General features: G+C 43.3%; 2 protein-coding genes across 3 annotated transcripts in view; both read left to right on the top strand.

Moving 5' to 3' along the window:
• Positions 1 to 3,553, top strand: part of kcnb2b (potassium voltage-gated channel subfamily B member 2b) — a gene marked incomplete at both ends in the record, with an annotated part of 280,694 nt that extends 277,141 nt beyond the window's left edge. The window contains one exon of the mRNA XM_084325909.1: positions 1,625 to 3,553. Coding sequence (XP_084182035.1) covers positions 1,625 to 3,553 — 1,929 coding nt within the window. The remainder of the gene's footprint in view (positions 1 to 1,624) is intronic.
• An 8,911-nt stretch (positions 3,554 to 12,464) lies between these two features.
• The window catches only part of terf1 (telomeric repeat binding factor (NIMA-interacting) 1), a 47,923-nt gene continuing 34,620 nt past the window's right edge, over positions 12,465 to 25,767 (top strand). For both annotated transcript variants that reach the window (XM_084325728.1, XM_084325727.1), the window contains exons 1-5: positions 12,465 to 12,594; positions 17,865 to 17,957; positions 19,775 to 19,902; positions 20,667 to 20,753; positions 21,767 to 21,916. In XM_084325728.1, coding sequence (XP_084181854.1) covers positions 12,507 to 12,594; positions 17,865 to 17,957; positions 19,775 to 19,902; positions 20,667 to 20,753; positions 21,767 to 21,916 — 546 coding nt within the window. In that variant the 5' untranslated portion in view covers positions 12,465 to 12,506. The remainder of the gene's footprint in view (positions 12,595 to 17,864; positions 17,958 to 19,774; positions 19,903 to 20,666; positions 20,754 to 21,766; positions 21,917 to 25,767) is intronic.

Raw genomic sequence — 25,767 nt, 5'->3', positions numbered from 1 at the left:
TGTTAGTTTTTTTCCTCTGCTGAAAAGTTGGGTTTTTGGAGTTATGAGGTTTTGTCCCGACAGCAGCGGTATGTATGTATGTATGTATGTATGTATGTATGTATGTATGTATGTATGTATGTATGTATGTATGTATGTATGTATGTATGTATGTATGTATGTATGTATGTATGTATGTATGTATGTATGTATGTATGTATGTATGTATGTATGTATGTATGTATGTATGTGCATATGTAGGTATGTAGTTGTATATATGTATATAAAATGGCTAAATTAACTATACAGGCCAGGGTAACCTACAGTTTTGGCAAATAAGAATTATAAGTCTGACCATAAAGAGAGCAGGTAGTTATAAATTAATAAAGTATGATTTGAGTAAAAAGGGGTGGGATTTGTTTGTTTTTTTATAAATTTATATAATTTGAATGGCTTAAGGCTATATCTGTACTTGTTGTTTGTTTGTTGTTGTTGTTTTAAATAAACATCAATCTATCAATCAATCAATCAATCAATCAATCAATCAATCTATCTATCTATCTATCTATCTATCTATCTATCTATCTATCTATCTATCTATCTATCTATCTATCTATCTATCTATCTATCTATCTATCTATCTATCTATCTATCTATTTCTCTCTCTCTCTGCCTATATGTCAAACCAAACACCTCTTGATTATTCACAATGAATCTGGAATCTGCCACAGTCGGCCTGGCCAAACCACACCGCGTTGACTCAAGAACACACAGGCCACATGCATTTCGCAATATTTACACTTTACACTGAATATTACCGCAGTTTGTAGTAAATTGAGAGTGACATTAAAATGGATTTCCTTGAAGTGCATATTTGACCAGTTCATTTCCATCCCGTTTGCACATGCAGATTGTAAAACATATCGTATTGTGTAATACATTATGTAACATGAATCTGAGCTCTACCGTAAATAGTATCAAGTAGGGGTATAACGATGCATTGATTAATCTAAATGCATCGATTCTAATATGACGATTCAACTGCATCGATTTGAAAATGTTAGAATCGATTATAATCTAAATTAATCGAAATAAAAAAAGAAAATAATATATATATATATATATTTTTTTTTATGTTTTTTTTTGTGTATTGTTTTTATTGACCTATAGTCCATTCATGCTGAGTGAATCAGTTCCCCCCCCCCCTTTTTGTGTGTGTATTGTTTTTATTGGCCTATAGTCCATTCATGCTGAGTGAATCAGTTACCCCTTTTTTTTGGTGTGTATTGTTTTTATTGACCTATAGTCCATTCATGCTGAGTGAATCAGTTCCTCCAGCCACATGTGTGTATTACATTTTTTGGGGGGAATTAACTGATAGAAAATGAATCGAAAATTAATCTAATCGAATCATGGTCAAATGAAGAGATTTCATGATGCATTGAATCGTTGCCTGAATAATCATAATCGAAATTAATCGTTGGGAGGTTGCATCGTTACACCCCTAGTATCAAGCTATTTATTTGCTCCATGCTAATATCTCCTTCTCCTCTGTGTGCTTCTCTCTCTCTCTCTCTCTCTCTCTCTCTCTCTCTCTCTCTCTCTCTCTCTCTCTCTCTCTCTCTCTCTCTCTCTCTCTCTCCAGATACTGGCCATCTTCTCCATCCTGTTCATCATCCTCTCCACCATCGCCCTGTCTCTGAACACCCTGCCGGAGCTCCAGGTCATCGACGAGTTCGGCCAGGCCAACGACAACCCCCAGCTGGCCCACGTGGAGGCCGTGTGCATCGCCTGGTTCACCATGGAGTACTTCCTCCGCTTCCTCTCCTCCCCCAACAAGTGGAAGTTCTTAAAAGGCCCGCTGAACGTCATCGACCTGCTGGCCATCCTGCCCTACTACGTCACCATCTTCCTCACCGAGTCCAACAAGAGCGTGCTGCAGTTCCAGAACGTGCGCCGGGTGGTCCAGATCTTCCGGATCATGAGAATACTGAGGATCCTGAAGCTGGCCAGACACTCCACAGGGCTGCAGTCCCTGGGGTTCACCTTGAGGAGGAGCTACAATGAGCTCGGGCTGCTTATCTTGTTCCTGGCCATGGGCATCATGATATTCTCCAGCCTGGTCTTCTTCGCGGAGAAAGACGAGGACGCCACCAAGTTCACCAGCATCCCCGCCTCCTTCTGGTGGGCCACCATCACCATGACGACGGTGGGCTACGGCGACATCTACCCTCAAACTCTGCTGGGGAAGATAGTGGGCGGGCTCTGCTGCATCGCAGGCGTGCTGGTGATCGCCCTGCCCATCCCCATCATCGTCAACAACTTCTCCGAGTTCTACAAGGAGCAGAAGAGGCAGGAGAAAGCCATCAAGAGGCGGGAGGCGCTGGAGAGAGCCAAGAGGAACGGCAGCATCGTCTCCATGAACCTGAAGGACGCCTTCGCTCGCAGCATGGAGCTGATGGACGTGGTGGTGGAGAAAGGAGAGGACAAGACGTCCTTAGACAACCATCTGTCTCCCAGCCGCTTCGGTAGCACCACCAAGCGCTCCACCTCGGAAACCAGCCTCAGGTGCCCGGATGACAGAGACCCGGAGACTGTCCTGCTGGGATCCGCTCAGCAAATCACCATCACCACCACTGGCAGCCCACAGCGGCTGAGCAGGAGCCCTCAGCACCTCGACGCACAGAAACTGGAGGAGATGTACAACCAGATGACCAAGTCTCAGTCCTGCACCAACCTCAACACCACAAGCTCCACGAGCACAATGAGCACCTCCATGACGGCCCCTGATTCCCCGCCGAAGAAGACCCAGAGTCCTGAACATGCACCTGAGCAAGACGTAGAGCTAGAGATGAAGGAAGACCCGCCCTCCTACGCTGACAGCTTCGCTAGCTGCTCAGATGATGTCAGAGAGGGGGACCCCAGTCCAGATGGGTCTGAAGCAGAGCAGGGTCAGGGCGAACCCCCGCCACCCCCGCTGGACTGTAGCCAACTGAGGGCAGGCGATGACCAAGGCCTCTACGAGCCTGTTCCTCTAAACTCGGAGGATGAGGACGACAGCTTTGACAGAGCTTTGGAAAACATCCGGAGATCTCTGAGAGGCAACGACACCCAAATTAAAACAAAGGGGTTAAAGGTCAACTTCCTTGAGAGCTCTGCTGAAGGGCCGCCGACGCCCCCCAGTACTACCTCCCCCGGGGACATCAGCCTCCTGGAAGACGAGTCCCCGGACGGAGAGACATCGCCGCTCCTCCCCAGCCCAGAGGTGCCGGTCTCAGCCATAGAGGGCGAGACCTGCCCCTCGTCCCCCAGGAGACTGGCGGTGGACACGCCACCAGGTGACGAGGATCAATCCACGGAAAACCACGAAGAGGAACATCTGATGGGGGCGGCGGGCGCAGCTTCCTCTCCTAAGACAGCGGCGCGAAACTGCACCCAGGGTGTGGTCGGCGCCAGCGGGGAGGGAGAGGCCGACCAAAACGGACACAAAGTAGAGAACCACACGTTTACACCCGAGATCCATTCGGTGCCGGGGGACGGGAACCTCTCCCCGACCTGTGAGACGAGCATGTGACTGTGAACCGCGAGCCGCGAGGAGCAAACCAAACCCACCGCAGACCTTTGGCCCGGTGACAGGAGAGGTGGGAGAGGGGGGAAAGGGTTGCGGATGTAGTGGAAGATATTTTTGCATGGCATGACAAGTCCCTTTTACTTGTATTGTTGTGTATCGCTGAAATGGAAACTGCAGTGCTTTCCCTGCAGATTTAGGAGTGACTTTGGGACATGAAAGAGTGGGGGCTCGGAGAAGAAACTCTGACAGATAGAATTGATCAAAAGTACTTTCTTCCTCCCAGTGTATATATGGACCTTGTATTTTTTTTCTTGCAACAGAAAGAAATGCACAGAGGGACTTATCTGTAAATAAAAAGCATGTATTTGAGAAAAGAAGTGAGATATTTTATGGTGCTTAGTTTGCTGAAAGCACTCCACTGTAAGTACTAGGACAACCAAGGCATTGACAATATGCACAGGACAGCAAGATAAACAATTTTCTCTGAAGGTACATGTGTTTCTAATGTGTAAAAAGGATGGGGGGGGTTATTGAATTGAGAGACCTCAGACCGTGTGTTGCATCGTAGCGACCTATTGATAAAAAAAAAAAAACATATCATTACCTTTTGTGGAAATGCAATGTGTTCCCATGACGACCCTATAATGTTATTTTTTCCCTGTGTGAAGAAATGATGATGTGTGAAACTGTAATGTTGACATTATTGCTTTTGGTTTCCATAACGACTGGTTCGGTTTTCAGTTGAATGTCCGTTATTATGTGACCTTTGGATTAATGACCGGAATGCTTTATGTGGTGAGGAGGGACACACCCTTTGTCCTTCTAAATGAGTAACTGTAGTTGCCAAATACGGTACGTAAACAGCAAGGACAGGAACTATCAGATGCTCCTGCTATTAGATCTATATTATCTGCTTGGTTTTCAGGGGTTAGAACAGAGTTGAAAATATCATGTTTTTAAACCTCGTTCTTCGTCTCGATTCCTACCAAAATAAAAAAGGACATTATTTACTCTCTGGCATCAGATATGTACATCTAAATGTAGTTTTACAAATAAGATACAGTATAAAATAAGTAGGCATAGATTGGATGTAGAAGCTTTCTACAGTAGGGAAGTGAGATTCCATAAATAACAGTATTTTTTAATTCAGTGCAGTAGATCTGGTCATTAACATAATGCGCTTTTAAATTGCAACTCAAGAACTACAGTCTACCACACAATGAGAAGACGACGATATTCTTTGTACTGTCTGTCCGTGGACCAAACCGTAACGCACATCTTCCCGCTTTTATCTATCTCCGCTGCTCAGCAAACGATTACCATTACACTATTACTATTACTGTAACACGTACTATGAACAATATAGTTATGTTTCCCTCTCATCATGGGCGGTTTGGCTGTACCTTTGTCATCATCGTACCCTTTCGACACGCTATTGTCATTGTAGACATTCTGTTCCCCTACTACTGCAAGTTTATCCGATCCTACTGATTATTTAAGACATTCTTTTTGTATATCTGTAGTGTCTTGGACTGTAAATTATTGTGGATTATTGTGAACAAAACTGATTTCAGTCAAACTTAAACCCAAAGTTTTGTTTTTTTCTTTTTCTTGTCTCTCGCTTTTTCTAAATCTGTTGTATGTTGCCTTTTATTCCAATTTATTGCTGGAATATTTAATATTTATTTATTGCTTTGGCATGGCACTTGTGTAAAATGACTAGCAGTGAGTTTGAGAAAGCCACATGAACCAGAATGGTACCGAGAGTAGGCGGGTGGGTGATTTCTATTCTTATTTATTGTTTTCGTTCGTTCTCAGAGAGTTGGAAAGTGCAATACCGCATACTGCTATCTATGCAGGCCAAGAATTGTGGCACTTTATTTTCTGTCGGTGGGATTTATAGGTGTACAGGCAGAAACCTACTTGTATTTTTCAAACAATATATCTTTAATACGAGGCAAATTAACAGTGTTAGCACTACCATGATGACTCAAACAATGCAAATGGAGAATTTGACTTTTACTTTTGAATACTGTGTGGCATGAATTGTGCTGTCGGTCACTTTAATGCCAGATGTCAATGAACCTCAAATTGTATTGTTTTCTGGGGATGGGGATCCAAATTGACCACCAGGGCCTTTTATATAGATCACACAACTAAATGTATAACTTATGTCTGTGGGGAAGATACTAAAATAATCTAATTTCAATGGCCACACACACACACAAATATAGTATTTTATGTTTTTTGTGAATGTTGAGAATGATTCTATTTTTTCTAAACCAAAATGGAGCACGACCACAATTTCCTGCCATACGGTGGTTGAAATGATGCGTGCCTTTTCATAACAACACTGTTTATGAGAAGGTGGCGAGTCATTTGGCTTTGTTCATATAGCACTGTACAGAAAATTCTAATTTTATAGGAGAAATCAGGTCTTTATGTAATAGATACAAGTAATATTATTGAGTTCTCAGGTTTTCTATATCTCTCTGATGTTCCGATTGGGTAGATTCTCTGTTTGTTTGGTTTGTTTGTTTGTTTGTTTGTTTTCTTTTCAGCTAATGTCAACTACTGTAGTTCCTTCTGTACTTTTTTGAAAAGATGATGTTGTCAAATTCACACTGTTGTCTTGGCTCCCAGGATGAGGGGGCGATGGTAGGTTCACCTCCTGCTGGGTATTCTGTGTCCCATATACAACCCACTCCTATCGGTCTCTAGGGAGGCAGGACAGAGACAGACAGAGAGAGAGAGAGAGAGAGAGAGAGAGAGAGAGAGAGAGAGAGAGAGAGAGAGAGAGAGAGAGAGAGAGAGAGAGAGAGAGAGAGAGAGAGAGAGAGAGTGACCGACTACGGACAGAAAGAGAGATCCCTCCGGTCGCTGATCTGACCCCTTCTGGTTCTCTCCTATGCTGACGACACCACTGCATAGCACACAGATTCTCATAGCTCTCAGTGGTCAGGTCCCAGTGGCAATGCCAGTTAGTGTTAGTAGGAAATGTTGGGATTGCTTGTCGACTCTGCCATATTGTACTTGGCGTCACAAAGTGTGCCAACGCGGGCAGCAAGACATGGCAGCGAATTCACTGTTGTTGGAAATCGAAGGTAATAACAATCAAAATGGTCAGTTACGATAACAAAGGAGGAATACCACAATGACTGACTGCACGATCGCATTCTTGAATATGAGCGTTCCAGCGAGCGAATGGTTCCGAGTTTTAGCCACGAGGTATGACCCCGTTCTTCCAAACCTTCTGACATGCACGTAAGAGATCAGATGAGGAAGGGGTTGCTATGAGAGTCTTCCCAAAACGATTTTCATGATTCATCGGTAATCAGTTGTGGTCCATCATACTTCCTTTACTCTATATCATTTGACTTGGTTGTGAGAGATCAATGCAAGAGGCCACAGAAACCATCGGAAACTCGACTGCAGATTCTTTAGTATTCTCCAAAGTGTACATTTTGTTCAAGATGAATGTAAAAAGGCAGGGGTGATGATGATGATGGTGGTTATTCTTGTATTAGTTTTTCATTTGTCTGTTATCTTTTCAGAGAAGTTTATTCTATCTTTTTTAAACGTATTATTTCAAACTCCTTACTTTCAGTTAAACATAGTTTTCCTTTTTCCCCTCATTTTGTAGTCGTTACCTTTACTCCTTCCTCCTTAGTTTTAGATTAATCCTCCTTTTTTGGCAGACAGTTGTTAAAAACAAGATCGGGGGGGGGGCAGGTGGCGCACGGAGATTACGTTCGTCACCAACACCAGGAGACACTAGGATTCGCCTGTTCGAATCCAGCTCCCGGCGTTGCTATCAGCTTGGCTGTCCTCTCGCACTGATACAATTGGCTGTATCAGGGGGTGGGAAGCTGAAGGGTGGGTCCTGGGCGTTGTGGACAGCGACCCCTACAGTTCGGTCGGGGCGCCTGCTCAGCGAGGGTTGGATCTGAGGAGAGATAGTGTGGCCTCCCACACGCTACACTCTCCCCGGTGAGAACCTGCGCGGCCAGGTTGGCCTGCCCCAGGCTGCACATGCGTCGGAGGAAAGCATGTGACAGTCTCCGGTCTCCCGGACCAACAGTAGGGGAAAGTATGCAACAACCAGGAAGGGTGGGATGGGAGAAAATAAGGGAAAAGGGAGGAAAAAAAAAAAAAAAAAAACAAGATCGGGACCGATCGGGCCAAACGTTCCCTTGTCGAATTTAATTCTGCGAGCGGAAAGCTGAAAACAACACTGTCTCCCGACGGCATTATCACTCACGAGAGACCACGTGTGTGGAAAGGATGGGTGTTGTCTGTGTCACACATGCGTGCTTACCGAACCTCACTCTCCTCCTACCTTCAAACACATATGGCAAAAACAATAAATATATATATATTTTGTCCCATATCTCTGTGTTTTCTGCCTCTTCTTTTTGGGGGATATTTTCTTTTTGTTTTTAAAGGACATTTTATCAGTAGACACGTTTTGGAGCTACAGACTGTTTCTGTACAAAGCAGCATCTTTGTATGCATGTAGTCGTCCCGACAAGTATGTGACCACAGAAAAAAACACTTTGTTATGGTACAAGTATGTCAACATTTCTGTAGAACGTTGTTCCTCATTACGTCTTATTAGCATTATGCAGGATAACAAATAAATGTGTATATAACTCAGTGTGCGAGTCCTGCCTGCTCTTCTCTCATAGATGCCCCATACAAAAACCTATAGTATTCTTCCACAAACACCGGTTACTGTAGAAATACTATAGTGAATTACTGTAGGAACATAGCATTTATATGCATTACTATAGTGATTCACCATATATTCCAATACAATAACACTATACAAACACATATATAAAAACACAGGAATACTATAAATCACTCCAGTATTTCTGTGGTAAATCTATATAGCGTGTATGAAAAAACCCAGAAATACTATAGGGTTTATTATGTATATTTTTTGTATGAGCGACCTGTAGTCTAAATTAATATTTTCAAGGTGTGTTTGCTCATTATTTTGGATTAATTACATCATATGGCACAAACATCTGAGTTCATAAATCATCTCATCCCTTAATTAAAACGTATCCTGTATTTGCTACAAGATATATATTATCTAGAAAAGTACAGACTCCTATACAATATTATAGAAATAATATATGTAAATTGTGTTTTAGTTTATATTAAAATGTATTTGTCATCATACAGAACAAGTACAAAGTACAGTACAATGAAAAGAGGTTGGCATCTAACCAGAGTGCAAATGTAACAGTAAAGTCTCATAGCAATATACAATGTACAAGTGAGTAAACTAGTATAATAAGTACTACTAAGTAATAATGCTGTATATATACTGTATATACAGCATTATTGTACATACTATCATACAAAGTTATATGGATTATATGCAGGTATATAAAAAGGATTATATGTAGGTATATTGAGACATGTGGATAAATATATATACAGTAAATATAAATATCAGTAATCAGAATCAGAAATCATAACGGTCTTTATTGCCAAGTAGTTCTCACATACAAGGAATTTTATTTGGTTGTTTTTTTAGCGACATTGACGGACAGACAAAGTATGGTCAAATAGAAAATAAAAAGGTGGAATAAAATAAAATGGAATATAAACTAAATTAACAGAAGCACAATAGAATAGAATAGAATTATAAAATAGCAATAGGCCAGGGCTGTACAACTGTGCATGATGTGGTCAGTTATATACACTAATTAGAATAGAAATAGCAATACAATGTTGAATATTTACAGGATGGACTATTTAGCAGGGCTGTGCAATTGAGCAGTAATGTGCAAAAAGTAGGGACAGTGAGGTATGAACAAGTATGAAGAGTTGTGATTATATATACAAATATATAGTCCAGTGGGGTGTGTTAATGTAACACAGTGGGGGGTGTCAGTGGGGGTCCCGAGCCTTGCTGATGAGGCTCACTGCAGAGGGGTCACTCTTCCTTCTCAGCAGAGTGGATGACACGCTGCAGCCTGCCTTTGTCCTTGGCCGTGGCTGAAGCGTACCATACTGTGATGGAGGAGGTGAGGATGGACTTGATGATGGCTGTGTAAAAGTGCACCATCATCGTCTTTGGAAGGTTGAATTTCTTCAGCTGCCGCAGGAAGAACATCCTCTGCTGTGCTTTCTTGATGAGGGAGCTGATGTTCAGCTCCCACTTGAGGTCATGGGAGATGATGGTTCCCAAGAAGCGGAAGGACTCCACAGTGTCCACTGGGGAGTCACACAGGGTGATGGGGGTGAGGCCAGGCACGGGGACAGGGGCCCGACGGTGGAGGCCGGGCACGGGGATCCTCTTCTGTCCCTACACCGAGTACGGCTCTGCTGCTCAGAAAGGAATCCTCCTCCTCCTCCTCGGATGCTGCAGATGGGCAGCGCAGAACAAAGGGGGTCCCAGGGGACCGGGGCGAGAACACGCCATCCCCCCGTGGAATAGGGAGCGATGGCGAGCCGGAGTCCGAGGGAGAACACGCCATCCCCCCGTGGAATAGGGAGCGATGGCGAGCCGGGGTCCGAGGGAGAACACGCCATCCCCCCGTGAAATAGGGAGCGATGGCGAGCCGGGGTCCGAGACCGGAGACGCGGCAGGTGATGGTAGCAACAAGATGGCACGACGTCTGGAGTGAGAACAAAGGGATCCTCCCGTGGAAGTCTAGAGAGCGAAGACGATGTCCCACTCCAGGAAACGGCAGTAGATGGTAACGTACAGAACCAGCGTACAGAACCAGCGTACAGAACACAGAACGACCCGACCAGGACTGGAGGGGAGTCTGCAACCTAAGTACTCTCCCGAGCTGATCGCAAACTCCCAACAGGTGCGTGAAGGTAGAGGAACAAGAATGTCCAAGGGTGGGGGCTGGTGAAGAGTAGAGGAGAAAAGTCCTCCCAAGGGTGGGGGCTGTTGAGGAGAGGAGACAGGGAAAAAAAGGTCCAGGGACAGGCGAATCCTCACAGCAGGTAATGAAATTATTGTGTTTCGAGCTCAGACTCAACAGTGCACAATTAAGAAACATCAATGAATACAAGAATGGTAAGTTGGTAACAGTAGGTAGTAGTGTAGAGAAAGAAAATAATTGAAAACTATATTTTGATGCCTCAAAATTATGTTTTGGTTTGATTTATGATGACATAAGATGCTTATGATACAATCATTCTAAGGATTATGTGTAATAAATTAATTTTGTACACTAATTGCAAGTTATGCTAATTTAAACAAATCCTAAAGTGCACTTTTAAATTAGTATCTTTGTGAGGTTACTGCTTTATAATTTACATTACATTGAAAAAATACAAAGATATATTTTTTAAAGCTGCATTTTCTAATACAGAAGAGGTATTATTTAGAATATCTTTTTTTGTCTACGCGAGGCTAAATAAAGATGGCGGTGTTGTGTTTTGTGCTGGACGCTCCAACGTGTGACGCTTCTCTCTTCTGACCAATCAGTGGTCTGCAGTGTTTCACGTCACTTTTCTGGTACCTCTTCTACTCGCTTGGAACCTCGACAGAGCAGGTACTAAAAAAGTACCCGGTACCGGGGACTTTTGGCAATGGAAAACCGAAAAGGCAGAGTAGAGTAGAGTAGAGTCGAGTAGGTACCATGCAGTGGAAAAGGGGCAAGTTTAGGCCCGCATCCAGAAGAGGTTAAGCTTGAGTAACAGTCAGGGCTGGTAATCCAATTGATATTCAGTTTAAGATAAAAAATTCTAGTCTAGCACTTTGAACTGCAACCTCTGTATGAAAAGTGCTATACAAATAAAGTTAAAGTTGTTATTATTATAGACAATTGGTTGCATTGAATGCTTTATTTGGTTACTCCTAATCCAATTTATATTCAGTTTGAGACAAAAATATTTTGGACATTAGGTCCTATTTTCCGTATGTTACTTTATGTTCCGTATGTTACTTTATGTTTCTAGTGTCCTGTGTTACTTTGTTTCTCGCATGCGCAGTAGTGCACCGCACAGTACAGGCCCCCAACGCACAGTACAGGCCCGTCCTATGTATGGGGCTGCGGCACTGCAGTTTTACCCTACTCCCCAACGCACAGTACAGGCCCCCAACGCACAGTACAGGCCCCTCCTATGTATAGGCTGTCTCTAAGACAAACTCTAACCTTAACCAGCTCCTTAACAGCGCCTAAACTTAACCGTTCTAACCTTAACCAACTCCGAAACAATGCCTAACCTTAACCTTAACCTTAACCATGCCTAACCTTAACCTTAACCATAGAAAGAATATTGCCATTCTCTAAGACAAACTCTAACCTTAACCAGCTCCTTAACAGCGCCTAAACTTAACCGTTCTAACCTTAACCAACTCCGAAACAATGCCTAACCTTAACCTTAACCTTAACCATGCCTAACCTTAACCGGCGACACGTTAAAAAAAAAATCACGTTAAAAAAAAAAATGTCATGGGATTCAAACTCGTCAACAACGGACCGCAGGACCGCAGGACCGCTGCGCTGCCAGGTGAGCTGAGCGCCGAATAAAAATCATGGCGGATTAGGGCGGTTACATAATTCCGCAAGCTCTGCCGCTCCGCTCTGCGGTTGCCGCGCCTGCCGCGGGGCGTGTCGCAGCCAATCAGGGAAAACGCGGAAGCAACGGCAGCACTGCTCCGCTGTTATTAAGCAATAGGCCTCCGGGTAAAATTCACAAGATACCACTCCCAACCACAAGAGAGCGCTGTAAGATCATGAAAGAGGCCATAGTGAGGCTACGGATAACGCGCGCATCTTAAATGTGCGGAAGTGGTCATGTTTTGTTTTGTTTTGTTTTGCGTCTTCTCTTCTCTCTCTCTCTCTCCGGTGTAAAACGCGTCACACTATTAGACATGGAGGACACAATAAGTGATAACAACAGCACGCCAAAAAGAAATACTACAGAGGAAAACGTCAGCTTTTCAAATATAACGGCTGTCGCTAAAATATGGATGATTGACTTCTCGTTCGTGAGTCTGTGTCGCTACTTCAAGGACGACGTGTTTGATGAGTTCAGTCGAACACTGTCGACGTTGGAGGGTGAGTGAGTCGTTAAGCGTTTACTTTACTATTGATTGATTGATTGGGTAGAGTATAACGTTACTCTTAACAATACACTTGTAGAGCACCTTTCATTCAAGAATTGCAGCTCAAAGTGCTTCACACAGCAGTAAAATAGACAGGATAAAAGCAGTGCAGACAACAAGAAAAATGTATGTACGTATCACAAAACACGTATTACCTGTTACAGTGGGTGACTATTGTATATTGTCACAAGGAAAGATGAAATTACCTACCTGGGTTCCATCATAGAGGCAAATCTTTCCTGTGACAAAATGGGATCCAATGTAATCAAAAAATGTAAACCAACAAACTAGATTCTTGTACCGGATCTCCTCTCTGGTGAATGAATGAAACCTTTATTTAACAGATAATGGGTACAATACAGTACGACTCAATACACACAATTGTTAAGGGGATGCAGACCTGAGAAAGACGTTTGTCTTGTTTCCATCAGGGTCCCCCATTTTCAATTCATATAGGTATTTAGTACTGATACATTTGTGACATAAGCGGTATTCAAATATACAGTACTGTTACCCCTAGATCCTGACAGAGTATATACATATGATGGGGAGGGGACTGTACATTAGGAGGGGGTGGGTGGGTGGGAGAGAAATATACATACGGGCGGAGAGGGAATATATACATGCGGTGGGGAGGAGACTGGTAAACAAGAATACCCTGAAGACTCTGGCAGGAGCACTCATTCAAGGGTATTACGACTATGCTTGCACCTCATGGTACCAAAGCACCTCAAAGGCACTAAAAACAAGATTACAAACATCACAAAACAAACTGGTCAGACTACTGCTTGACCTTACTCCTAGAACCCACCTCACCTTTGACAACCTAGGATGGCTTAGAGTAGACGACAGAGTACAGCAACTGGCAATGGGCCTGGTCTACAAGATACACTTCACCACTTATAGGTACCCATGTACATGTCGAAATACTTCCCATAGGTCACGACCACAACACCAGAGGGAGTTCTACAAATCATGTTCAACCCAGATTCGGGTCAAACAAGGGACTAAACACGTTTCGCAATTATGCCACAGTAATGTGGAACGCCCTACCCACAGCCGTAAAACAATGTGAATCCCTACCCACCTTCAAAACCGCTCTCAAAGAGCACCTACGGGAGGCTGCAATTTGAAACTGGCCCCGGTAAATGTCCAACCCACCCACCCACCCAATGTACAGTTTCTTCCCCCTCAAATGTATTTTCTTTTAGTTTTATGTATGTCTTATGTATATTGTCTTTTATTTTACAGTACTGTATTCTTGTATGTCATAAATGTCTGGATGTAACAGTACTGTATATCTGTATGTTGTGTATGTCATAAATGTCATGATTAATTGAAAATGGGGGACCCTGATGTAAACAAGACGAAAGTCTTTCTCTGGTCTGCATCCCCTTAACAATTGCGTGTATTGTACCCATTCTGCAATCTGACATTTTCAATCAATCAATCAAATGTAATAAAAACAATAAACTAGCTTAGCTCTCGGTTACAATACAATAATCACTGGACCCGTCACCCTAATGGAGGACCCTTATGTAAACAAGACTAAAGTATTTTTCTGGTCTTCATCCTCTTAGCAGTTGTTAGTATTGAGCTGTACTGTATTGTACCCATTCTGCAATATTTTAATAACGTTTTCAATCAATCAATCAAACTGTGGATGTAATGTGTCACAGGTATTAAAGGTCTAATAGTCTAGGAGGAAGGGACCTGAAAAAGGGCCAAATTAACTAAGCCAATCCAATTATGGGAAACGTGACAAAAAAGCCCATCACTCTTTTCCTCGTGAGATTTGCTGATGTATGAACCAGGTAGCTTCCCTAAATAACAAAATAGTCAGAAAAATATTTATTTACCTCCTTCTTTTTTTATATATATATATATATACAAATTTTTTATTATAGTCGACCAGTAAACATTCCGTTTAGGCGGACATTGTACTTTGTGGCGATAGGAACAACATATCACCTTTCTCTCATTTATTAGAAAAAAAAATCCCTATAAAATATACCATTGCTGAATTGTCTCTAGGGTGCCATTGAACAATAACCAGTGGTTGTATGGAGATATCTGGTACAATTATTTAGCTAATTTAATTTTAGACATACCCCTTCTCTGAAACAAATCAAATGAGGTCATTCTGAATGGGTGATAATAAATGGCATAATAGACTATAAGTTAAGAATGCTCACTCTGATGGGCATCTTATTTGGAGGGGGAAATACCAGGGCCCTCATTTATCAATGGTGCGTACGCGATACGCGATAATTTCTAAGCAAAATGTGTGACTTATCAATTTGAACGTGTGCTTGACTTTGTGCGTATATTTACGCACAGCTCAGGGCATCCGTACCTGGCGCCCAGCGGTAGAATATGAAGATTGCAGTCTGCAGCACGGAAATAAGCTTTCGTGCATTACACTGGCGTGTTCTGTATGACCCGTAATTCATTATACCGTAAATCCTCAAATAGAGGAGGGACCTCCGATAAAGGAGGGGCCTCTTATAATGGGGGGGGGGGGGGGGTTGATGCATTTAGATAAACACAGGCCGGGCTCTAATATAAGGTCGCAAAAAAAAGTTTGAATTAAATTTTTCGTGCCGTGATATAGAATGAGATAAACTCTTGCCAATGGAAATCAAGTGCTGCCTCCCGCTACACTGACTACCGTACATTAACGTTTCCCTCTGGTTAGCTTTAGCGCTAGGCGCTAGCCGCTAGCTAACGTTGTCATAATATGGTAGATCTGTGGTGTCAGCTGGATGACGTTGACTTCGTTTGCAAACGTTAATGTTCGCTATCTATATGGCATTGGCAGACGAGGCTGGCATTGTCCAGTTGACACATTACAGACCATGATGCTATGATAACGTTAGTAGCTAAAGCTACTGCATGTAAACAACTCTATTCAACTGAGGAAGTCGAGAAGGTACCACACGCTAAACCGTCCCCGGACCCCACAACCTAGTATATAGACAGTTCCAAATTCAGTGTGTGAATTACGTTAATCCCACAATTACTCAACTGCACTCAATATTTAAATACCAATGCTAGTCTAAATAAATGTAGACAGACAATGTACGTATTAAAAAATAAAATAATAATAATAATAATGCAATAAAAGTCTGAAAATGAAGGGATTATGTCCATGAGTGTCATTTTTTGAAATTAAGGCCTGCCTCTTATATAAGCCTCTCTCTAAAAAAGGCCTGGTGCTCTTTGCAGCTGAGGTAAATAGAAGACCTGTCTTATATTTGAGGATTTACGGTAGTTAATTGTAAAATAGCGACAGTGTAATTATAACGGGCTCACGCGCGAACAAGAGGTTGGCCTGCTTGTTTGGCACGGGGGGGCAGACGCAGAACACCCACCTCCAAACGCGATTAAATATTGTTTAAAATAAAAAGCGAAATACTATTATTTTGTGTCATGTTTCCAAATAAGATTGGTCACAACGAAATGCTTTCTACTTCAATTTGTTGGTTAGAATAGATTACCTCCGTTGAAACTTCACTGAGACTAAGACAGTCTTATTTGTGAGCTCCCGCACAAACGTGATAATAATAATAATAATAATAATAATAATAATAATAATAATAATAATAATAATAATAATAATAATAATAATAATAATAATAATAATAATAATAATAATAGCTTCATTTTATATAGCGCCTTTCAAGAGACCCAAGGTCGCTTTACATAGGGGGAAAAAATAACAAAGTAACAAACATAGTGGACAGACACAACATATAAATATGATGATGGAATTCAAGTTTGCGTTTTTATTGATCAGGCAGGCTATACATAGGCTACATAGCAGTGAGATTCATTGTTCTACTCTTGTATTATTGTTATAGTATATGCTATTGTCAAGAAGGAAGTACATTATTTTCAATCGTGGCTTTAATTCGTATAGCCGAGAAGCAGTCTCCTATCAGCTTCATTAATCCTGACCCATCTCAGCCACAGCATAACTGAGACCGGCTATGCAAACAAATCATAAATAGACTACTGTAAATAAAATAGCCTAGGATAGGCTATAGCAGGGGTTCCCAACCTTTATTCCCCAGAGCCCCACGATTCCTTGGAGACATAGGAATATGATATGATATAAAGGTATACTGGTCCGTCAGCGAGGAGATAGCCCACAGCGGATAGCCATTAAATGCCATTTGAGAATATAGGCTATTAACACATCCACCGCCATCCACGCTTTAAAACGTTATTGCCCGCCATGCTTTGAGCGCCAGACCTCGCTGTACAGCGTTATTGAGATCAATATTTCATTTTTTCGCCATGGCATTCATACACCCGCAACGCTCCAGCTGGACCCTATAGGTGAAGGCAACGACGGCTCAATACCGCCGCCTGGTGGATGGTCGGGCGAGTTACACCGGTAAACAGGATATGGCTGCTGTGCATCGATTACATTCATCCGGCCGTCAGATATTGTTGCATGACTCCCGACAGAGACAATGTACATAATGGATCGCTTTATAAACTTAATAATCGATATGATTTCGGCGTTTATTGCAACATACAAACCGGAAATGGACCTAGGCGATCGACGTCGTATGCTTGGTATCTTTCACCGCCAGTCTCTCTTTGACGCACGGTAAGAGGACACTAACGTTATTTTCAGCCCAATTGTGAGTTTCCTTGTTTGCAAACCATCTGATCAATATATCAACCCATACTACATAAAGCATTTACTGACGATCACGGAATTATAAACGACCCCCCCCCCCCTTTCCTCCACGCATGATGAAGCATAACGTATACGATCATATACAGTTGAATTTTTTAATATAGCGTGTCTAGGGAATAAACGGCAATCGATAATCTATATATGCGTTTAGGCCTATAACTCACGTTCTAGGAATTACTGCAGAAAACGATAAAACATACTTATATTCTAGAAGGTATTTTTGTATGAATGAAAAAGTAAAACGTTCCTACATCCTGAACGATAGATAATTGATGTTGAATGGGCCATAGTAATGTCAATTTAGCAATACAATTTAAAAAGTTATAGCCCTGCAAAGAAGGTGAACATCTCCATAGACAAATAGAGCTGGCAGAGAGGCTACAAGGATGGATATAAGCTCCGGCAAAGAATGGGTTAAGAACAAAAATAGAACACTTTCTAAGAATTGTTGATAAATGAGGGCCCAGGTATAACAGTATACTTTAATCTTTAACATTCCTCTTTTTCAGCCATTGAAGGACATTCTCATCTTGGCCCCAATATGACCCAGAAAATAACGATTGCTGCCTTCCTGGCGAGAATCGTGCAAGGAAAACAACTGGGTAAGAGTCGAGAGTACCTTGCATGGGGATATATTAGAAATTGGCATCACGGGGGGCGGGGGGACTGGCTCTCTCTACGTTCAATGATTTAAAGTAGCCAAACGTTACATTATAAATACTAACTGGATAGTTAATGATAAACATTTAATTTCATTATCTGAAATATTCTAAAATCATTTAGTCTGCTATAAGCCATTATCCCGTTGTGTGTGCTTATTATTTTCACACAGTAGTGTGTATATAAAGTGTGTGTGTGTTTTTGGCTAAAGTGGATAGAGAACACAGTACTGTGCAAAAGTTTTAGGCACCCAAGAGTTTTTATATAAATTGTCTTACAGTAGATGTACACATTTATTTTTATTTTTAGTAGTGTGTCAGTAGACTACTCTTAGTACATTTTTAGAAACTTTTCATTTAATTATTTTTGAAAGCATCTTCATGGTTTAATGCAAACATATGTTACAGCAGGGACTATTATATTCATATTGGCGTGACTGTGCATTAGGGGTGGACGGTATACGGTATAAACGGTATGAAATGGCTCTACGGTATGGATTTTGACTATACCGTGTAACCGGTAGTGCAGCTCTAAAATAGCAATGACGTCATGTAACCACAGCGCGACTATTTCACTCGCATTTGCCCCTAAAAATAGATAGAATTAGTCATAGATAATAGATATGTGCGACTGGAAAAAGTTATTTAGGAGGCTTCGCGCAGTTATTTATATAAAATAAAAAAAAAAAAAAAAACGATGATACCGTGATATATACCGTTACCGTCTATGCTTCAAATTATACCGTGATATAAATTTTAGACCATACCGTCCACCCCTACTGTGCATCAAAGGGTTAAATCAAGCATTTTTAAGTGCTTTAGAGGAAATGTCAAAATATCGTGATTATATATCGTGTATCGTGAAATATATATAGAAATATATTGCGGTATCATTTAGAGGCCATATCGCCCAGCCCTACTCCATATACACTTTACTCTCCTCTGCACTCTGGTTAACTTCTGGTATTGTCAGCTCATGGGAGAGCGCGGGGGATAAAATGAATGAATGTTGATGAGAGCCTTGACGTAAGTGCTTGTAGCTATGGCTGTGGGGGTGCCGGAGACATGATCCAATATACTTTCTTATACATGGAAAGACCAATCCCAAGCCGATCTGCACTTTCTCGGCTGAGCTATAGTCACTTTTCCGCACCTACTCCCCAAACTCTGCATGCGCAGATTGATAAACCTAGATCTCTGGACAATCCAGAGACTACCTGGGCAATCTACGCATGCAGAGTTTGGGGAGTAGGTGCGGAAAAGCGATTATAGCTCGGCAGAGAAGTGCAGATCGACTTGGGATTGGTGTCTCCACTGTGATCGAAAGGTCGGTCAGCTGGGAGGATTTGGCTTACAGGTGAAGTAGCTCAATTTTGCTCAGTTTCAGGTTGAGGTGATTGGTCGTCATCCAGGCGAAAATGTCCGACAAGCAGGCCAAGAGACTTGGATATCTGAGGGAGGAAAGGAGAGGAAGAGTGTCATCAGCATAGCAGTGATATGAGAAGGCATGAGACGTGATAATGTTACCCAGAGATTTGGTGTAGAGAGAGAAGAGGAGGGGTCCAAGGACCGAGCTCTGGGGTACACCAGGCAGATCAGGCACATAGGCAGAGATTGTGGGCACCGTAGATGTAATACCAGCCACCATTCAGTCACCAATTCGCATCTGGAATTCACCCTCCTGTCAGTGGCAGGGATCAAACCGGCGACCTTTCGATTACTGGCCTCTTTACCCCTTGGCCATCCTGCCTTCCTTCTAGATGTCGAGTTTGACAGTGATGACCATGTGATGCCTCTGATGTCAGCGACCAAGATATGGACGACCCTGAGAGACACTGTAGCTGACGAGGGCACGTTTAACCACATCGCCAATCTTCTGTTTGTCCAGGTAAACTTAACAATAGAAGGGGACATTTAACCTCTTAAGCCTGATGATTTATTTCACGTCACAAATAGATCAATACAGTTTTCAGTTTTCAAATGTAGCCAAGAATAAATACCCCAACCCTATCAAAACAGCAGTCAATGTGTATATTATCAGCAGCACTACATTTGTTTAGCAATGATTTTAAGTGTTATTAGCTAAATATCAGCTTATAAAAATCGCATCGCATTGCATCGGAAACCGGATGATTTAGACACAAGGACATGATGCTGTCAGGAAATCGTTGTAGTCGTAAGAAAGAGGAGACGCAGGGCTCTTACTTTTATTTAGAAATGTCTTAAATCAGAATGTCAAAATAAATATCTTTACTAGTGTTGCATGATACAGCTACTAGAAAGGTATCTCAATACCCAGCTGTTAAAAACGATTCAATACTCTTTTTATCAGTATTAGTATCAATGCTTTTAGAATAGCCTGATGCTATATTTTCTATGAGTTGAGTGGATGCATGACCAGAGCACTAGCTTTAATAATAATAATATATTTGATTTGTAGGGCGCTTTATAGTTGTGGAGCAAATCCCAAAGCGCTACATTGTAAAAGAAGTGAACATGAAAGCTAGCAAGAAAGAAAAAAAAACAGAATCGTCCGCATCGCGATGCATCTTAGAATCGAGAGATTTCCACACCCCTAATAGCTTGGTCCTGTTCCATTTAGTGCTTTGTATATAGGTTATGCGATTGACACTTATCTTGCCCCTCTCCCAGTCTGTGGCTGTGTGCTTGGAGAAAGGCCTACGCTCCAAGGCCTCTGGTGCCCTCTTGTGGCTTCAAGAGGAACATGATCTACCTCAGGTAAATAGCTCTTTGTTCGTCTCCGTAGGACTCAGGAAGTTAAGACGGTTGCTACAGATGCCCGGTCGCCATCTTGATCTCAAACCCCACCCACTTTCCCTGACCCTCCTACTAATGGTGGCTTGTCCCAGAAACGTGACATCCGCTTCCCGAGCCCTGTCGTGCAGGGCTGGGGAGACTTTGAACTAACCAGCCACATATAATATACTGATGACACTTCAATGACTTGCCTAACCTTAAATAACCCGTAACCACTAACCCAAAAATCTATTGTTCCCTACTTTCCCGCCCTTTCTTACGAAAGCTGTCCCTAATCAACGTTAATTTTGTCCCCTAATTTTAAAGTTAAAGGGATAGGTTTTTTTTGGAGCCCTATTCCTCTTTGCTACTTGCCAGTGATGTCGATCGGCAGAGTCCTTGCTGTTCCTCGTATAAAGCTCCGGCTAGTTAGCCATGAACTAATGCAAAATCAGTCACACTCCTGTCTGTACAAGCTGGCTGAAGGTAACCTGACACGACATCTGCTCCACGGCATACACAAAAGTAGATTTACCAACATCACTGGTAATTGGGCAATTAAAAATCTGAACTATCCCTTTAAGTGGGGACCAGACACACACCCGCACACACAATTAACAAAAACTAGGGATGCTCGATATTGGTTTTTACCTATACCGATATTGTCCAACTTAATTTCCGATACCAATATCAACCAATACCGATATATGCAGGGTCCCCCCCCCCCCCCCAAAACTGATAATTTCAGGTAATTAACATTACTTATCTCTTGTTGTGGAATTAACACAACATTAAGCATACTTTTGACAATAAATAAAATCAGAATTTGTTCTTACTTGCTTGCCTGGGTAAATAAAGGTTATAGAAATGTAAAAAAATAAAAATTGAAAACCGATACCGATATTTTCCGATATCACATTTTACTGCCAATATCGGCCGATAATATCGGTAGGCCGATAATATCGGACATCCCTAACAAAAACATCTTTCCACAGAACTTGGGGTTCAAGCTGTCGTTGCTGGTAAAGACCATGGACACCTACCACCCGTTCCTCCTCCAATTCTCCTTCAGTCATCTGCTGGAGGCAGTGCAGTCCTACCTGGACACCTTCCTGGAGGAGAACCCCTCTGACTTCCTACTACAGGTACAGGACCGGGTGATACATTTGATTAGATCAGGGGTTCTCAACCTTTTTCATACCGCGACCCCATTTTCTTTTTGGCAACCCCACACACGTGTATCGCGTAATTTCAATATCAAAATAAAAGCACACGTTGTTGGAACTTGATCATGCATATTTATTAGCAAATAAAATTACAGCACAATGTCATTAATGAAATGAATGAATATTATCAAATGGAATTGTTTCTGTATACACATTTATAAAACGATCGAGGAATATTTAGCCAAAATATGTTGGCAGAACCTTTTTTTTATTTTATGCGTTCACACTCGCTTTTCAAAAATAAACAAACATTTGAACATAGTTCCATGATACGTGGCTGCGTTGTGCTGAGAAAGAGGCACAGATCCGCTTCTACTCTGAGGCGAGATCTATATTTGTTTTTTTATTAATGTCGGAGCCGAGAATCCCGCTTCACAGAGGTATGTTGACGCAAACGGGACAAGCTTTCTCAGCGCAGCATTACACAGCATCGGGTAGTCGTTCCGGACTGATATCCAAAACTTTGCGAGGGCCTGTCCAGTGAACTTGACTTTCAGTAGCTCGTCACACGAAAGATCGATCAACGCCTCCTGCTCAGACAGAGGGAGGCCTGTTGCGTCATGCGCAATGAACAGATCTTGGATCCAGTTGTTCAAATTGTTCGAGGAAATGCATCCGAAATTGATCAATGAGCCCTTCTATGTGGCTACAGATGATGGGCTTCAAATCACCGTTTTAAATTCAGGATGCTTAGTTTCGCTGTAATTTACTTGGTTTAAAGCTCTCGTTAGAAAGGATCTCGTAACACAAAACGCACTGTGGTCTCAGGTCATCTTCTTGGCCAGTCCAAGTAAATCCATATGCCAAGTATTTAGGATCATAACTTCTTTTACTCCGTTTCATAGTAGTTCTGGTATCGCTACTACTAAATTCTGCCTTTCTCTTGCCAGAATTTGGAACGCTTCTGACAACAGACCTATCCATTGCTAGTGTCCAGGTTAAATTAATCAACTTTATCATCAGCTTTATATGCTTGGCCTGGAAAGCCCCCCCCCCCCCCGGAAGTGCTTTAGTTACGAGACTGTCGATCACAAATATCTGAGTACACATTGACTCACAAAAGACCAGACGATATACCTGTGCAGGGCTGTCACGCACGCTCGCCCATGCACGCCGCGGCACTTTGCGCTCCTGACTCTCAAAAGACCAGACGTGGCCTCAGTGATTATACCTGCGCAGGATGTACGAGATGTGTATTGAAATACTGTGCCTCCGTTGATGCAGGGGCGAGACGTGGCAAATACACACAGCGGCCAGGTGGAAAACTTGATCCGAGTTGGGTTCGCGGATTTTCTCTTGATCTTTTATTTTATTTTTTTATGTTTGCCAATGCGTGACCCCACTGTCACCTACCCGCGACCCCAAGGTGGATCGTCAGGTCTCAGACCAGGCAGGTGGTGGAATTCCTACCAGCCTGGGGTTTGCTGTAGACTGGAAGTAGAGTATTCCTCTTCCCAGTCAACGGGTGGAGTGCTATGGGCATCCCTCTCAGAGCGTGTTATCGACCTGTACGGCGCTGTCCGTGATACGCCTGCTCGGTATGATGGCATCTGCTCATTCCGTGGTCCCTCTTGGCCTCCTCTTCACCCCAGGAGGAGGTTACGGAGGTGGGTTTTTTCCAGTATGGAAATAGACCCGGTGAGAGGCAAGTGGAAGCGGCTAAGGTTCCCGTGTCAGTACTGGGGGACCTCACCCCCTGTCAGCGTCGTATGTCGACAGACAGGGAGGAGTACGCTCCCCCCGTCTGCACCGGGCGGCTGGCTATGGGCGTTCTCCATCTGCGCAGCCTGAGGGCTCTCCACTAGAGCTGCCGCGATTACCGCATTACCGCGGTATCGCTGTTACATCACGTCCACCGCAAGTGTAGGCTGAATACCGCATCACCGCTGTTTTTTTATAATAATAAATAAAGTTTCTCCTCTCGTTGGGCTTGCGGCTCTGCAGATATACCCTACTCCTCTATCGAGGTTCCAAGCGACCCTATTGGGTACCAGAAAAGTCACGTGAAACATTGCAGACCACTGATTGGTCAGAAGAGAGACGCGTCACACTTTAGAGCATCTTGCAGTGCTTTTACTTCCTGAATCTCAGCCATTGATCAGAGCTCAGTCACAACACGGCTAATAGTACGTTAGCTCCCACCGGAGACCGGAGTCCGGAGTCCGGAGTCGATTACCGTCGCTCCTCAGGGAACGAGGCATAATGATTTTACTGCAACGAAATGTTATAATAAAAGCCCTTCGTTCTATACACTTGTCTGATTGAAAACTTTATTAACAGACCGCAGAATGGGTACAACTCGGCACGCTCTGAGCAAAGAAAGGAACTGAGATATGAATTGAGTAACGCTTGCCTTGCTATGGTCCGGTAAATACGAACGTGTAACTATATAACGTCAATGCCACAAAACGAATGCCTTTGTAATCATAAGTAGTAACGTTATAATAATAATAATAATAATAATAATAATAAGAAAGGGTCGGGGGGGTAACCGGCGGGCGCGCCGCTACCACACCTGCCCGCGACACAGAGGGGAGACTTCGAATCCGTGTTTCACTTTTAATAGCGAATGCGTGCATGCCGAATCCCAAACAATATTCATGCTGCAAAGTCATCCTCTAAAGATAGACATTTAGACTAGAGGCAGGCTATATGCTATAAAGAGTAGACTACAAAAAAAAATGCATTCACATTTTTTTTTTTTTTTTTTTTTGTGTGCGGTAATACCGCGGCGGTAGGAAATATTTAGCAAATTTGTGCGGTAAGGAAAACATCAATACCGCGGCAGCTCTACTCTCCACATCCCCGGCAGGGTGAATGTGGGTACAGGTGTGATGTCGCGGGGCGGTCCTCACCCTGACTAGTGGGGATTACGTCCAGACATAGGCGGGCAGGTCTGGGACCGATGCTGTGGCCGCCTGGGATTCTTTCCCCCCATACATCTGTTAAGTCAGTTGTTGGGGCGGGTACGTTGAGGAGCGCAGGACCTTGATCCTAATTGCGCCGGACCTGGGCGCAGCTGTGTGGTTCCCGATCCTGTTCCAGCTCTCGGTAGCCCCGTCGTGGCCTGTTCCTTGGTCATCGCGGGCCCTCTCTCAAGCGCACGGGTCTCTGTGCCAGTTCCCTGTGCTGGGCCAGCCGCTGATGGTTTGGCTGGTGCGAGGCTGAGTCTGGAGAGGATGGATCCTTCTGTGGTTGACACCATCCGGAACGGGCATGCTCCCTCCACTATCGCGGTTTACGCGGGTAGGTGGCGTATTTTTCCAAGAGTGGTGTAAGGTGGGGGCCGGGACCCGGTGTCCTGCCCCCTGGACGCTGTCCTTACCTTCCTTCAGTGTATCCTTGATAGACTGTTGGCTTCGACGGTGAGGGTATATGCTGCGGCTATATCCTCTTGTCATGAGGGGTTTGAGGGCGTACGTTGTTCTGCCACCCTCTTGTGAAGCGTTTCCTGCTTGGCGCCTTAAGCCGGTGAAACGTTCTCTGTCTCAGAGTTGGGATCTTCAATTGGTCCTCGGTCAGTTGTCCGAGGCCCCGTTTGAGCCTCTTGAGCAAGCGCCTTTGGGACAGCTGTCGTTAGACACTGCGTTCCTGCTGGCCATCACCTCCGCTAAGCGCGTGGGTGAGCTCTGTGTTCTCTCGGTGTGGCCTGAGTGCCTGTCTATTCGTGTCGATAGCGGTGCCTCTCTGTGGCCTAATCCAGTCTTCGTGCCAGAAAATATCCGGAGCTCTTTTCGCTCCGGGGATATTGTGGTTCAGGCGTTTCATCC

This window comes from Notolepis coatsorum, assembly GCF_963971535.1.
Source record: "Notolepis coatsorum genome assembly, chromosome: 12".
In the NCBI taxonomy this organism is placed as follows: Eukaryota; Metazoa; Chordata; class Actinopteri; order Aulopiformes; family Paralepididae; genus Notolepis; species Notolepis coatsorum.
The sequence above is the reverse complement of the archived record's forward strand: the minus strand, read 5'-3'. Positions and strand labels throughout refer to the sequence as shown.